Genomic DNA, 13935 nt, shown 5'->3' on the forward strand with positions numbered 1-13935 from the left:
TGGTGTGCTTTCAAACTGCTAGGTTGGCAGGAGCTGGGACAGAGCATCGGGAGCTCACTCCGTCGCAGGAATTCGAACCACCGGCCTTCTGATTGGCAAGCCCAAGAGGCTCAGTGGTTTGGACCACAGCGCCACCCATGTCCTTGAATACTACCTAAGCTTAATGCGGAATAGCGAGGAAGTAGGCTGGTTGTAGATCCCTGAGTGATTTGATGCTGAGAAGCAAGGCCTTCATCATCATCATCATCATCATCATCATCATTACTATTATTATTGCATTTTTATTAGGTTTTTCCAAAGTTGTTGTTGTTGTTTCCTGTAAATTATTATTATTTATTATTATAGTAGAAGAATCCATAAACATATAAATACAAGCGTGGGTGTGTGGATTTAACTTTTACCCTACCAGCCCAGATGTTCTCAGCCCCCATAATTTCAAAATTCTAAACATCAAAGCGGATCCCTACCACTCATTCCATATCTGCCAAAACCTGATACATGAGCAGCATGTATTTTATTCTGTGAACCGCCCTGAGATCTTATGATGAAGGGCGGTGTATAAATCTAAAAAATAAACAAATAAACAGCATCCTTGTGGGCCGCTCACAATACCCCAGAGGAAAGTCAACAGACTGGGATGACCGGGAAACTTCGTGACCAGAGGGACGACGTGGTGGAAGAAGAGTGGAAGTAATTTTAATTGTATCTTAAAAAAATATTGTATGATTGAAAATTAGATATAATTTGGAAGAAAAGCTAGACTGTAGATTTAGAGTTAGGTTAAGTGTTTAGGAAGTGTGAGAGAATGAGTAAAGATATTAAATATGATTAATGTTTTTTTATAGTAAAATAAGATTTTTCAAGATGTAAAGAAATTACTAAAGATGATTGACAAGGAATGCAGGAAGGGGAGATGAGAGGAAGTCGAGATACAATGTAAAGGATAGAAGTTAGTGATAGTAATAAGTTTTTTGTTTTTATTGTAGGTTTGTTTTTTATGGTTGTACTGTTTTGTATTTGTTTGTTTTTGTTGATTGTTGTTTTTATAAAATTTTATAAATATATTTTTTTAAAAAAAGAAAAAGGAAAGTCTCAACAAACAAAACGCTGTTAAAGCACTGAAGGGACTTTTCCAATGGGCCATGTACCATTTCCTCGTATCCATTGCTGTATATGAGCCAGTTCATGCTGTCATTGCTGAAGCCCACGTGGAAGGTGGTGACAAAGTCATCGCTGTTGAAGAGAAAAGACAAAAAATGAAGGGAAGTGGTAGCTAAGCCACCTTCCAGGTGAAGCATTCCAATTTCCGTTTTTTGTTTTAAAAAACCCACAATTCTTATCCTAATGAAGGAAGCACGTGGGTAAGAAAGTAAGAAGTCTGCTAAACTATGCAAAATGAGTGCCACATAATCAGGGGCATAGCTAGCCGCTGGGCTGCCGGGGGCGGCAAGCCAAGCGGCACCCATGCGGGCGGGGCGTCGCTCCGTGCGCATGACGTTATGATGCATGCACACAGAGTGACACCTCCGCCGGGGCCAGCTGGCCCGCCCCTCTCCCGCTGCGCTCCATGAGCGGAGCCGTCCCGGGGAAAGGAGAGGGGTTGGGCCAGCGAGGGGGGTGTCATCCCCCTCGCTGGCCCGCCCCTCTCCTTTCCCCCGGGCTCCGCTCAGGGAGCGGAGCGGAGCGGCGAAAAAAGCCGCTGAAAGGGGGAAAGCCCCCTCTTTCAGCGGCTTTTTTTGCCACTGGCTGGAGGCGGGGGTGGCGGGGGGCGGGGCTCTCCCCCGAGTGTCACCCCCCAGGGCGCTACGGGGGCGCCCCCTCCGCCCCCCCTTGCTACGCCCCTGCTCATAATACGCAACTCTCAGCATCCAGTTTTTTAACCACAGATATTTTTTTTTGAGGGGTGGGGATCCTAGTGTAGAATAAGCACAGTCTTCCCTTCTTCCATTTGTACCTATTGATTTGCACTAGGATCCTCACCCCTCAAAAAATAATAATCTGTGGTTAAAAAGCTGGGTGCTGATCCTTTGGTCTGCCCAACACACAGGGATGGTTTCTCTCGTTTGACATCTACAGCATGCAGATAAAAGCCCATGGCTTCCCTCAGAGAACCCTGGAAACTGTAGTTTGTGAAGGGTGCTGGAAACTGTAGCTCTGGGGGTAAACTACAATTCCCAGGATTCTTAGGGAGAAGCCATGTGCTTTAGATGTATAGTGTAGGTGTGCGGCCTCTGTTTCTCACGCTGCCTATCTCAAGTTCAGTTCTCCATTTTTCCACATCACTTGGTAGCGGTTCTTTTTTTTTAAAGTCCTCATGAGAATTCAGCAGCATTTTGGTCAGGATTTCTTCTAAAATACATATTTTTAATGGAATTTTGCTGAACATACCCACTTTTGCAATGTATATATCCCCCAACAAAGTGCATTTCTGCATGGAATTTTCACCAATGCCTGCATTTTTTATGCACACTTGGCCGGAGAACCGCACTACAGTATTTGGAGAAGTGCGGCTTTCAAAGGCTAGCAGAATTTCAGTTCGCGGGCCATTTAGGAATGTGCAAATTTGGCCGGTTCGCCTTTAAACCGAATCGAAATTCTCCCCCTTCCCTACCCACACGTACTGGATGAGAGAATCACGGCCCTGGGTTATGACTCCTGTAAACTTGGTAGTTCTCCTGGTGTCCACCTGAATCCACTGTACACGGCCGTCGTCTTCTGCACACCAAGCGCCATCAAAAAAATCATCCTCGTTCAATCCTGCCTGTAAAGGGAGGGGAGGCAGAAAGGAGAAGAGAAGAAGGAAGCAGTATTGCTAATGAACTTATTCCCAATCTTAAACAACTCCTCACCCACAATAATACAACAACAGGACTCAACATGGACACTGGTACCAGAGCCTGCAATAAACCCAGATGCCAACTTTGCTGCCACATAAACCCGGACAACACCATTACTAGCCCCAACAACATCAAACATACCATCTCAGGACTATTTAATTTCTCATCTTCCAACATTGTGTATGCCATCAAATGCCAACAGTGCCCTTCAGCTCTCTATATTGGACAAACAGGCCAAACCCTACGCCAAAGGATAAATGGACATAAATCTGATATCAGGAATCACAAGACAGAGAGACCAGTAGGAGAACACTTCAATCTCCCAGGACATTCCATACAAGATCTCAAAGTAGCTGTCTTAATACAAAGGAATTTCGGAAATAGACTGGAAAGAGAAGTTGCTGAATTGCAACTCATTACCAAACTCAAAACCACGGAGAGACCTGGTCTGAACAAAGACATTGGATTCTTATCACATTATACATGACAAAGCTATCTTTAGCCATCTCACCCCTTGCTTTTTCCTTTAGGACTAATTGCAGTCGTTAACAGTCATCAACAGGTTTTCCACACCCATCAGCCAATCCCCCATTCCCACCACCCTTCTGAGTAATACCCCTCCTCACTCTCTCACTATATATAAGGGTCTGGTGACTTCTATTTCAGTGTATCTGAAGAAGTGTGCATGCACACGAAAGCTCATACCAAGAACAAACTTAGTTGGTCTCTAAGGTGCTACTGGAAGGATTTTTTTATTTTTTATTTTGTTTTGACTATGGCAGACCAACACGGCTACCTACCTGTAACTGACCTGATTCCCATTTTGTGAGCCACTTTGCTGGATTGGTAGCAGAAAGGCAGGGTGCAAATGTTTTAAATACATCTATCTATTTTTTCTTCTTATACTGTAAAGATGCAGGTGTGGGGTCAGGCTTGGGGCCCTCCAGCCTCTCTGTCTAGCTCTTGAATCTCTCTCCAGGTCAAACCCCTCACTTGCCCTGCGATCGCACAGCAAGTGTTTTTAACTGGCTGGAAGGTCTCAAACACTTGATAATAGGTAAAAGGTAAAGGACCCCTGGACAGTTAAGCCCAGTCAAAGACAACTATGGGATTGTGGCGCTCATCTCACTTTCAGGCCAAGGGAGCCAGCGTTTGTCCACAGGCAGCTTTCTGGGTCATGTGGCCAGCATGACTAAACCGCTTCTGGCGCAATGGAACACCGTGACGGAAACCAGAGCACACGGAAATGCCGTTGACCTTCCCGCCGCAGTGGTACCTATTTATCTACTTGTACTGGTGTGCTTTCAAACTGCTAGGCTGGCAGAAGCTGAGACAGAGCAATGGGAGCTCACCCCGTTGCAGGGATTCAAACAGCCAACCTTCTGATTGGTAAGCCCAAGAAGCTCAGTGGTTTAGACCACAGCGCCACCCACCTCTAATAATACCACTTGCCTTGGATGGAGGATAGAGGGATGCATTCATAGATGTGTAAAAGCTAGCCTACTGTACAGAGGTAATAATTTGCATTTGATGCTCTGCCGAAATTTGCCTCTGGCCCCACCCAAGCATTGGCATGTGGCCCTTAGAAGGTTATCCAGAATGGAACGTGGCCCTCAGGTTCCTCACCCCTGTTGCGCGGTGCCAGGTTGACTTCATTGCACGGCATCATTGTTGCGTTTATAAGGATAAATTAATAATAACAAAACAATAATGGTCCTTTTAAATCATCATTTGACATTCAAGCATTCAAGAACAGGATCGTGGCCACTCCTGGAACGATGACATTACCTGCATGTTAAGGCGCCCACGGTGGGCTGCTAAGCCATGACGCAGCATGGAGGAAGATAAAATCTGATCGTCTTCAATTCGATGGGATTCCATCCCAATAGGAGGGCATTCTGCAAGGTAGAACGGGCAGGGCAGTTCATTTATTATTATTATTATTATTATTATTATTATTATTATTATTATTATTATTATTATTAAATTTGTATTCCACCCTACATGCGTAGATCTCAGGGTGGTTCACAGCATAAAAATGCACGATAAAAGCACAAAATGCACAACGACAAGGACAAATCCAAAAACAAACAAACCAATATCCCCCCTCCCCAGATATAGAGATCTGTCACTTGGCGACTGTAACAAGAAGCAACAAAACGATCACCACGTACTACTCTGGCTGCCAGTTCGTTTTTAGGCTTGGTTTAAAGTGCCTGCAATAGTGTTTAAAGCCCTAAACCATTTATGCACCAATCAACTGAAAGACTACCCCCTTCCCCAGTGTCCCACTCAGACGTTAAGTTCAGAAGAGGGGGCCTTCTGGGTAGTGCAACCATCCTCAGAGACTCAGGGTGTTGGTGGCCCAGGAGTGGGCATTCTCTGTGGTAGCCCAAAGTTGTGAAATTCCTTCCCCACAGCAGTGCATCACTGCACAGCTTTCATCATAGGCTGAAGACACGAGCCTTTGACACTTGAGATATCTAAATTTTAGGACACATTCTGGTTGTATTTGTGATTTGTTCTGAACTGTTTTTAATGCTGTGTTGTATATTGTGGCAACCCACCCTGGGATCCTCTGCTGTAAGGCAGGTAATAAATCTAGCTAACATCACCATCACCACCACAGACAGCTTTCATGCCAGTTCATGGCATTTGCCATCCTCTCATGCGACCTTCAGGTGCTATCATGTTCCCCATCCCCAGTCTTCTCTTATCCAGGCTAAATATACCCAAATTGCTTTCACCTGCCACCACAAATGCAAGTGAGGGTGGGCAGGTTATGTATTCAAGAGAGTGTCATTAGGTGACAAGGTATTGAGCAATGAACATTGCATGCTCCAAAAAGCAGTTCACTATAATTCAATATTACTCTTAAAAGGTAAAGGGACCCCTGACCATTAGGGTTGTGGCGCTCATCTCACTTTACTGGCCAAGGGAGCTGGTGTTTGTCCGCAAACAGCTTCCAGGTCATGTGGTCAGCATGACTAAGCCGCTTTTGGTGAACCAGAGCAGTGCACGGAAATGCCGGTCACCTTCCCGCCGGAGCGGTACCTATTTATCTACTTGCACTTTGACGTGCTTTCGAACTGCTAGGTGGGCAGGAGCTGGGACCGAACAATGGGAGCTCACCGCATCGCGGGGATCCGAACCGCCGACCTTCTGATCAGCAAGCCCTAGGCTCAGTGGTTTAGACCACAGCGCCACCCACGTGTCTTCCAATGTTACTCTTACCTACACACATATGGGCATTATCAGATCAAGGATAACTGCCTGAGCAAATATTCCTCAGCTGGTCAGCTCAACCAATGCATTTTAACCTTTTAAAAAATCCCACTCACTTATTTTTTCTTCTGGAGTCCACTCGTCCTCATCTGTCTCCCATTTTTTCCCTCCTGTTTTCTTTGGCTTCCCTGTATATGGAGAAGAAACAGGGGTCAAAATTCAGGGAGGAAATGTCTGGGGACAGGAAAAAAAAAGCATACGGGGGCAGGGAATACGAAGGAAATTTAGAAAACTACGCATGGCACAAAAATGTTTGGCAATGGCCATCGCTGAGAAAATCTCTCAAAACTTATAAGGAACAGAAAAAAATTAGATAAATTTTACACGCCATGGTGGCTATTTAATGAAACTGTTCTCAAACTCTTACAGATTGCATTGCATTGCAATGTGAACTGAGGAATTCTACGGAATTCAAACCGTAGTGCGATAAAATACAACATGTAAGAAATAAAAGAAGCAAATGTAATGAAGTAAAAAAAAAATCATATGGTACATTCCAATTGTTACAGCCTGAAAGAAGGGGGGACGGACATTAAGTGATCCACCATGATTCTCAGCAGCGGGAGAGGAAGACTGGCAACACCAACCCTTCCCTTGAAGTGCCCGGAGACAGTCGGGTTGTGCATCCATAGCAGTGTCTAGAGCAGGAATGACTAGTGGAAGGAGCACAGAGAAAAGAAACGCCACAGTGCATCTGCAGCAGCACTACTGGACGCCTTCATCTGCCCCAGCTGCAACAAAACATGTGTGATGGCCTGGGAGTCAGACTCTGATGCTGAGCCTGAGGGATCCCAGCCTGCACAGGATTCCCCGCCTCCAGAACCAGCTGAGCCAGGGCCAGGGCTTGAGCCTGAAGGATCCCCACCTGTGCTGGATCCCCAGGTGCAGGCATCAGCAGAGTCTGCTCTGGCTCCTGATGGGAGGGAGGACCCATTGCCTGCAGATGCTCCACTCCCAGCCTCTTCAGAGGAAGCTGAGGCAGCCCCTGGGTCCAGTAACCCACCAGCCTCTCCTGAGCTACAGAGGCTCAGGGCAGAGAGGCGAAGGGAGTTAAGTGTCTGCAGGAGGAGTGCTTGCCTCCAGGCCCGGAGGAGAGGCGAGTCTCCAGAGGATCGGGACCGCCCTAAGCATAGGGCCAGATAAAAGCCAGCCAGACCCAGCCCAAGTTGCGTGAGCAACTTAGCTGCAAGCGTGTGCTCAACCTGCAACCTTGTGCCTGAACCTGCCTTGGACCTTGACCTGCTCCCTGCCTCGCTCCCCACCGGACTGACCTCCTTTGGACCCCTAGACCCAGGACTGGACTTGGACCTCGCTTCATGGACAAACCCTTGGGGCCAGCACAACATGTCTCTCCCATATCGGTTCTACAGCCACAGCGGGCACTGTAATTCTTCAACAGTTTGACTTCACCTCGTCTCCTGAGGCAGATGGATGCCAACAACAGCAATACGGAGGGAGGAGAGTTTGGGAACCACTGTATTAGATCACTCACGCCAACAAATAAAGGACTTTAAAATACCCTTGATTAGAATGTGTTGCGCACTGAACCTTAGCCACCAATGTCAATGTGTTGGTAACTCACTGACAGGCATGGGCGATATACTGATATATCACCCAGGACCGGTATGAGGAGCAGACTGTGATGTCAGTTTCACACAGCGGTTCAGTATATCGCTGGTGAAACCACCACCGCTCCTGAGTCCCTCTGCTAGCAGCATCTTTTCCCTACCTCCCTGCATTGGTGCAGATCTCCTCCTTCGGGATTACCCACCTTTCCGTTCTTTGCTTTTCTCCTCTGTCCATTTGTCTTCCTCTGCATCCCCGTCCTCCTCCTCTTCCTTGCTGCTGCCGGCACCCTTTTTCGGCTTCTCTGAAGCACAGCAAAGAGAAGCAGAGTTAACTCTTAAGATTTAGTGTCAGGAATATAACGTAGTCCTGGACACAGCAGAGTTAACCGCAGGTTTTCTGGAAGCTTCTGGCTGTAGAGCATTAACTGGACAGCACAACGCAGGAACTCAACGACTCACTTGGATAACTATATACAGTATTTATTGAAGCAACTAGTATCCATAAGTTACTATGTACAGACTTTACAAATAAAAGAAACAAAACATAAAATCTCTCCTCTCTGTCTCTCTCTCTCAACCTTCAGTACACCACTAACAACCAACCACACAGCTCTCACACAGAGCTCATTCTTTAGGAACTCATTGACCAATCACAGGTAGTTGCTAAGGGTCTGGAGAGAAAGCAGATCTTGGCTTTCTTCCAACTGGTAATTGCTACAGAGGTGATAAGCTGACTTTCTGCACGTAGTCACTTTGAAATCTCTAACATTAACGTCATCAGGACAAAGCTCTTGATGTTATTATGGACAGCGCAGTGCAAGCACGCTGGCGGGAACGAGCTGCCAGGTGGGCTAAGTGGCAAATGTGTGTTCCTACAGAAGTGCAGAAATAGTGGCTTATGCTTGATGGGGAGGCAGAAGCTCAGATGGTGCAGCGTTTGATTACATGGGGCAATCTGGTAGGAAGAATCAGAGTTGCCCAACATGAGATCTGCTATACCTTGTGGGAAAGCATGCAAATCAAGCAAACAATAAACCCTCTCCTGTTAAATTGAGAGTGGGGAACCTTGATTCCAGGGGCCAAATGTGCCCCTTCAGATTTCTCTAGCTGGCCTTCAGAAACCTGCCCCAGGAACCACCACCCCCAAGTGTTTTTGCCCTGCTGGAATGTGTCCTTGAACTCTGATGGGAGACAAGATGTGGGACAGGGAAGAGAGCATGTAGAAGCCAGCCAACTGCGCAAAGATGAAATGTCTGTTTGTTGCTCTATCCATTTTTGCCTTTCCGCCACTGGCAAAAGGGCCCTTGGAATGTTATACACGAAGGGAATGTGGCCCCTGGGCTACAAAAGTACCGTAGTTTCATACCCACTCTCAATCCTCCCCTCCGTCTGCTGTCTCCTTACTTGGTTTGAGTTTCTCTTCATCTGTCTCCATCTCATCTTCCTCCTCTTTTTTGGTGGGGAATTTTTTGGGTTTCTGGGGTGGAAGACCATAATCCGCTATGGAGAGGGGGGAAATGATTAGTGATGTGGGAGCACAGCTCCCACTGCAGGTTTCTCCCCAGAGGCACCAGCCTTCACAACTGTTTTAATACTTACCATCTCCATAATCTGGCAGCTCTAGCCCATCTTCGTAATGACTCTCGAAAGGGGGGGTGGGCGGCTCCTCAGGCTTCTCTACTGAGCAAAACAGATATGACAGTAAAACTCTCGTATCCTTATCATAGCACAGCTGCCCAAAGGTCTTAGGGATGACGGCAGGGAAGCTCATTGGCAATCCCCACATTTACTGCTGATGCCCCATACTTGCTGCTAATGGCTCCTGAAATTTAATGTTCAGATTCATACAAATGTATGGTCGACAAGAGGGCACAAGAGGCGGGGCCTTTTCTGTAGCAGCACCTTTACCAGATTTCTTCAATCTTAAGCCCCCAGATGCTGTTTCACTACAACTCCCATCACCCTGGCTGGAGATGAAGGGAGCTGTAATCTGACCTAGAGTACGGAAAATATTTTGGCGCCATCAGAGCTCAGGGCCAGCTGTGCCTTGCAACAGATTGGAAGGATCTGCATTGGCAGCAAGGGTGTAAAAACAAAAGACCACACCAGGTTTATGAACCGTGTTCTAAAGCTTTGTAAACTAAAGTTCATTAAAACAGGGGAAGCAGAGTTTAAGGGGAAGATATGCGGTACAAAAGTTACAGAAAGTTCCCTTTGGAGCAAAGTAGGGTCAGATAAAACTCTATCCATTTATGTGGACAGGTGGAGACCCCCCAAGCCCCAGATGACGCCCGGGAGGAATAATGACACCCAATGGGATTAAAATTGGCCACAACTTTATTAAATTATCAGATGTAGGGAGACCTTGGCTTAGGCATTGGGCGTTTATCCCTCCCAGTCCCCAGCCAGGGATCTGGGGACATCAGGGTTACCCAAAGTGTGTGGGGATTGGGCTGACTCTGGAGAACGTCTGTTCAAGCAGAGAGCCCGCCCCACATTTTTCTGCGTCGTAGGGGAGAGCACTGACAACCCATTGGCGTATGGCCAGTGCCTCCCCTCAAATTAACCCCTTTAACGGGGAACCCTGGGATCGGCGCCACGGGGGGGGTGTGTGGGTCACCACTTCATGCCCCCCCATTGAGGGAAGATAGGCTAAAGGATTCCACCCAAGGCCTACAAACTGCCAAAATTGTGACATTTTGCTACAGGGAAATTCCTTCCTGGTCCCTCAACAGCAACTATCAATGACTGTAACAGTGCCAATATACGTGTAAATAAGAAGGTTAAACTGCGAAAGAAGGCATAAACTGAGGGAGGGCAGGGTAGAAGAAGCTCTGGAGCTTAAACAGGCCCTCAATGTTCCTGAATCTCAGAAGAATCTTACTCTCGATCAGCAGCTCTGTATCCTTCATGAGCACACCTGAGCTAGCCACCCCGGAAGCAAATGTCCCCATCGTACTGGTCTAAAATGTCCCCATCGTACTGGTCTAAAATCAGATCTCAATATGCCGTTACCTGGAGTGGGCAAAGCCACAGCAAGTGCCCATTGTGCTGCAAAATTCGGTCAGAAGACTAGTTTCTCCAGGCAAAATAACATTATGTTGCCTGATTAGGACTTACTGAAATAGTCTGAGTCTTCTTTCCCATGCTCAGTGATTCATGCTTTCACTCAAAAACTGAATTAAATCACACCAAAAGGCAAAATAAGGGGAAAACAAGCCACCACTATGTACCGCCAGGAGGGCCATGGGCAAATCAGAATGTGCCGCCTGTTTAGATCTGACTTCTTTGCAGTCTCGTTGGCTGTGTTCATGCATAAGACTAAGCCATAGTTTGCTCAACCAAATGTCATTGGTTTGAAGTTCCAGACTCATTCCAACAGACTAATTGGTTTCTTTGCTGCATATGGAACTACGACACAGAGGAAAGGTAAGTGAGGATACGCCTTAAGCCACCGGTTTGGTTTAGCACTACTTCTGAACTAATGAAGGCTAATGAGTTATCTCTGATGATCCCATAGAAGTTTGTATCGCTAAAGGCTGGGAAGAAATGAGTTTCTAAGCACCAAATCTGGCAGGCCAGAGGTGTGACAGGAGGCAGACCTCCAGCACATACAAGAAAGAGAAAGGGATTCCCCAGTCTGAAGCTTCAGGTTGTTTCATCTGCTGCCTTCATTCTCTTGGAATGCTTTCCATTTCTTTCCCTCCTCACCCTGCCTCCTTCATTCCCTGCCCCCAACCTCCTAATCTCCCTCTATTTTCCAACATCCTGGCAAAACAGAAGCAAGCCAAAGGAAACGAACTGCATACTTGGTTTCTCCTCCTCCGTCTCCAACCTCGGTCTCTCAGGTTTCTTTTTTTTAGGTGGTTTGCTGGGTTTGTGCTGACGTCGGACGTATTCAACTGCAGGGGAGAAGGAAGAGGGTTTTGTCACTCGGGGAAGAGTCTTTGTCTTAGAAGAGGGCTTCTCAGCGTAGCAAGCAGGGTAGGGTGGACTCACTGCACAGGGATGAGCAACCCATGGGCTGCCTATTTACCACGAGCCCAGCCATGGTCAGGGATGATGGGAGGAGGAGGAGGAGGAGGAGGAGGAGGAGGAGGAGGAGGAGGAGGAGGAGGAGAAGGAGAAGGAGAAGGAGAAGAAGAAGAAGAAGAAGAAGAAGAAGAAGAGTTTGGATTTTCGGAAACGCCAGGGAGTGGCACTGGGAAGAAAGACACAGGATCAGTAAGTGGAGAGGAGGAAACTCTTTAGAGGCAGCAAAATATCTGCTGCAACCAGAATTAATCTGGTGTCCTCCAGATGTTTGGGGTACTTTGTCCAAAATATATCAAGGGCTCCTGGTTGGGGAAGGCTGTTCTAATTCATCACAAGGTACCAGCACAAGCCACACAGTTTGGCTCCTGGTATGCAGCTGCCACTTTTTTTTTCACTTCCCCACCTATAGCAATCCTGGGAACCGCCTCTGGTTTTGCCCAGACTGTTCTCGGGTGCTAGAGAAATGCGCAGCAAAAATAATAACGGTAATGATTGGAGGTGAGAGAACGTAAAGTCTCAACTCCACAACCCTCTTATAATAGCTGAATGCGAGAAATGACCACCCAGCCAAGCAGGACAGTTTTCCGGTTGGCGGTCCTAATGCAGGGCAGCTTTCTTTGCTTTGGCAAAATCCCTCCCATCTGTCAAACATTATGCAGAAAGCACTGGGCATTTTCCACTCACATGGGCCAAAAAGAACCAGAGCACGTGCAGGGGAAAAGGGGGGTTGGGGATTTTTTTTGGGGGGGGTGTGCAGAGCTGTCTGGGCTGCTGAGCTGTATCCTGTGAATTTCTGCACAAAGCTAATGGCTTATCAAGGCAATCCAACAGTGCTAATAAATCATTAAACAAAGGGGAGTGCTGCAACAAAATATTGCCGTGTGGAAGTGCCTCTGCAGAGGATTCTAGACATGCCATTCCATCCCCCCCCCACCAACCCTGTCCACATTTTTTGCTTTCCCATCTGCCCCTTTCCCAATCCGACATTTAAGGAAATTATAATCTCATTGGGCATCCAGGGAGAAGGTTCTATCTCCATGGACTATTCCCAAGTTTAAGAGCCAAACTAGAAGCACGAAATCTGCATGGGAAAAGCCTTTCGGTTAAAAAGAAAAGAATGCAAAACTTCCTTTTCTTCTGACAGTGAAAATGCGGCCATGCAGACTAAATGTCTAGCCAGTCTTCCTCTTCTGAAGTGCAGACTGAGAGCAGGAAATGGGCCATGTGTTGGGCACCTGAACCCAGGTGTTGTGTGCTGCAGGCTATGAAAGCACAATAAATGAAGCTCTGTCACTGCAAATGACCAAAGCAGTTCAAGAACTGGTGGTTTCAAGATTGGATTACTGCAATGCACTGTATGAGGGCCTCCCTTTGTGCTGCAGATCCCAAATCTGTAGTTAGTACAGAATTCTGTAGCACATCTGCTAAGAGAACCTTTGCTCAGAGATTTGGTTGTCCATTTGCTACCAGGGCAAAATCAAGGTGTTACGATTGGCATTCCTCCCTGAGTTTTTGCAGCGGGGAATCCCCCGCCTCAGATGACAAGCAGAAGATGCAGGGCCAGACCATTTCACAGCCATAGAAATGGGGAAACAAAGAATTGGCTGTCCTGGAATTATGGTTCCTCACTGCTTAAAAGGGTAAAAAAGATAAAGGACCCCTGGACAGTTAAGACCAGTCAAAGGCGACTACGGGGTTGCAACACTCAACTCACTTTCAGGCCGAGGGAGCCAGTGTTTGTCCACAGACAGCTTTCTGGGTCATGTGGCCAGCATGACGAAACCACTTCTGGCGCAATGGTACACCGTGGCAGAAACCAGAGCACATGGAAACACCGTTTATCTTCCTGCCATAGTGGTACCTATTTATTTACTTGCACTGGTGTGCTTTCGAACTGCTAGGCTTGCAGGAGCTGGGACAGAGCAACGGGAACTTACCCCATCAAGGGGATTCGAACCGCCGACCTTCTGATCAGCAAACCCAAGAGGTTCGGTGGTTTAGACCACAGCGCCACCCGCATCCCTCTCACTGCTTACCCACCCACAACAACAGGATGCCCCACCCCCTAAGGCAGTGTTTTTCAACCTTTTCTGGGCAAAGGCACACTTGTTTCATGAAAAAAATCACGAGGCACACCACCATTAGAAAATGTTAAAAAATTTAACTCTGTGCCTATATTGACTATATATAAAGTAATTCTCTTGAATTTT

General features: G+C 47.0%; 1 protein-coding gene across 2 annotated transcripts in view; it reads right to left on the reverse strand.

Annotated features, from left to right (window-relative positions):
- Positions 1-13935, reverse strand: part of AEBP1 (AE binding protein 1) — a 44733-nt gene that overhangs the window by 15623 nt on the left and 15175 nt on the right. Inside the window, exons 6-13 of one of the 2 annotated variants that reach the window (XM_033171391.1) lie at positions 11500-11592; positions 9290-9367; positions 9095-9190; positions 7894-7992; positions 6179-6250; positions 4626-4735; positions 2622-2761; positions 1149-1233 (exon numbers count right to left, since the gene is read on the reverse strand). In XM_033171391.1, coding sequence (XP_033027282.1) covers positions 1149-1233; positions 2622-2761; positions 4626-4735; positions 6179-6250; positions 7894-7992; positions 9095-9190; positions 9290-9367; positions 11500-11592 — 773 coding nt within the window. Of the gene's footprint in view, positions 1-1148; positions 1234-2621; positions 2762-4625; positions 4736-6178; positions 6251-7893; positions 7993-9094; positions 9191-9289; positions 9371-11499; positions 11593-13935 lie in introns of both variants that reach the window. The other variant, XM_033171390.1, reaches the window with a different exon arrangement.

The sequence above is a fragment of the Lacerta agilis genome, chromosome 15 (genome assembly GCF_009819535.1).
Source record: "Lacerta agilis isolate rLacAgi1 chromosome 15, rLacAgi1.pri, whole genome shotgun sequence".
Lineage (NCBI taxonomy): Eukaryota > Metazoa > Chordata > Lepidosauria > Squamata > Lacertidae > Lacerta > Lacerta agilis.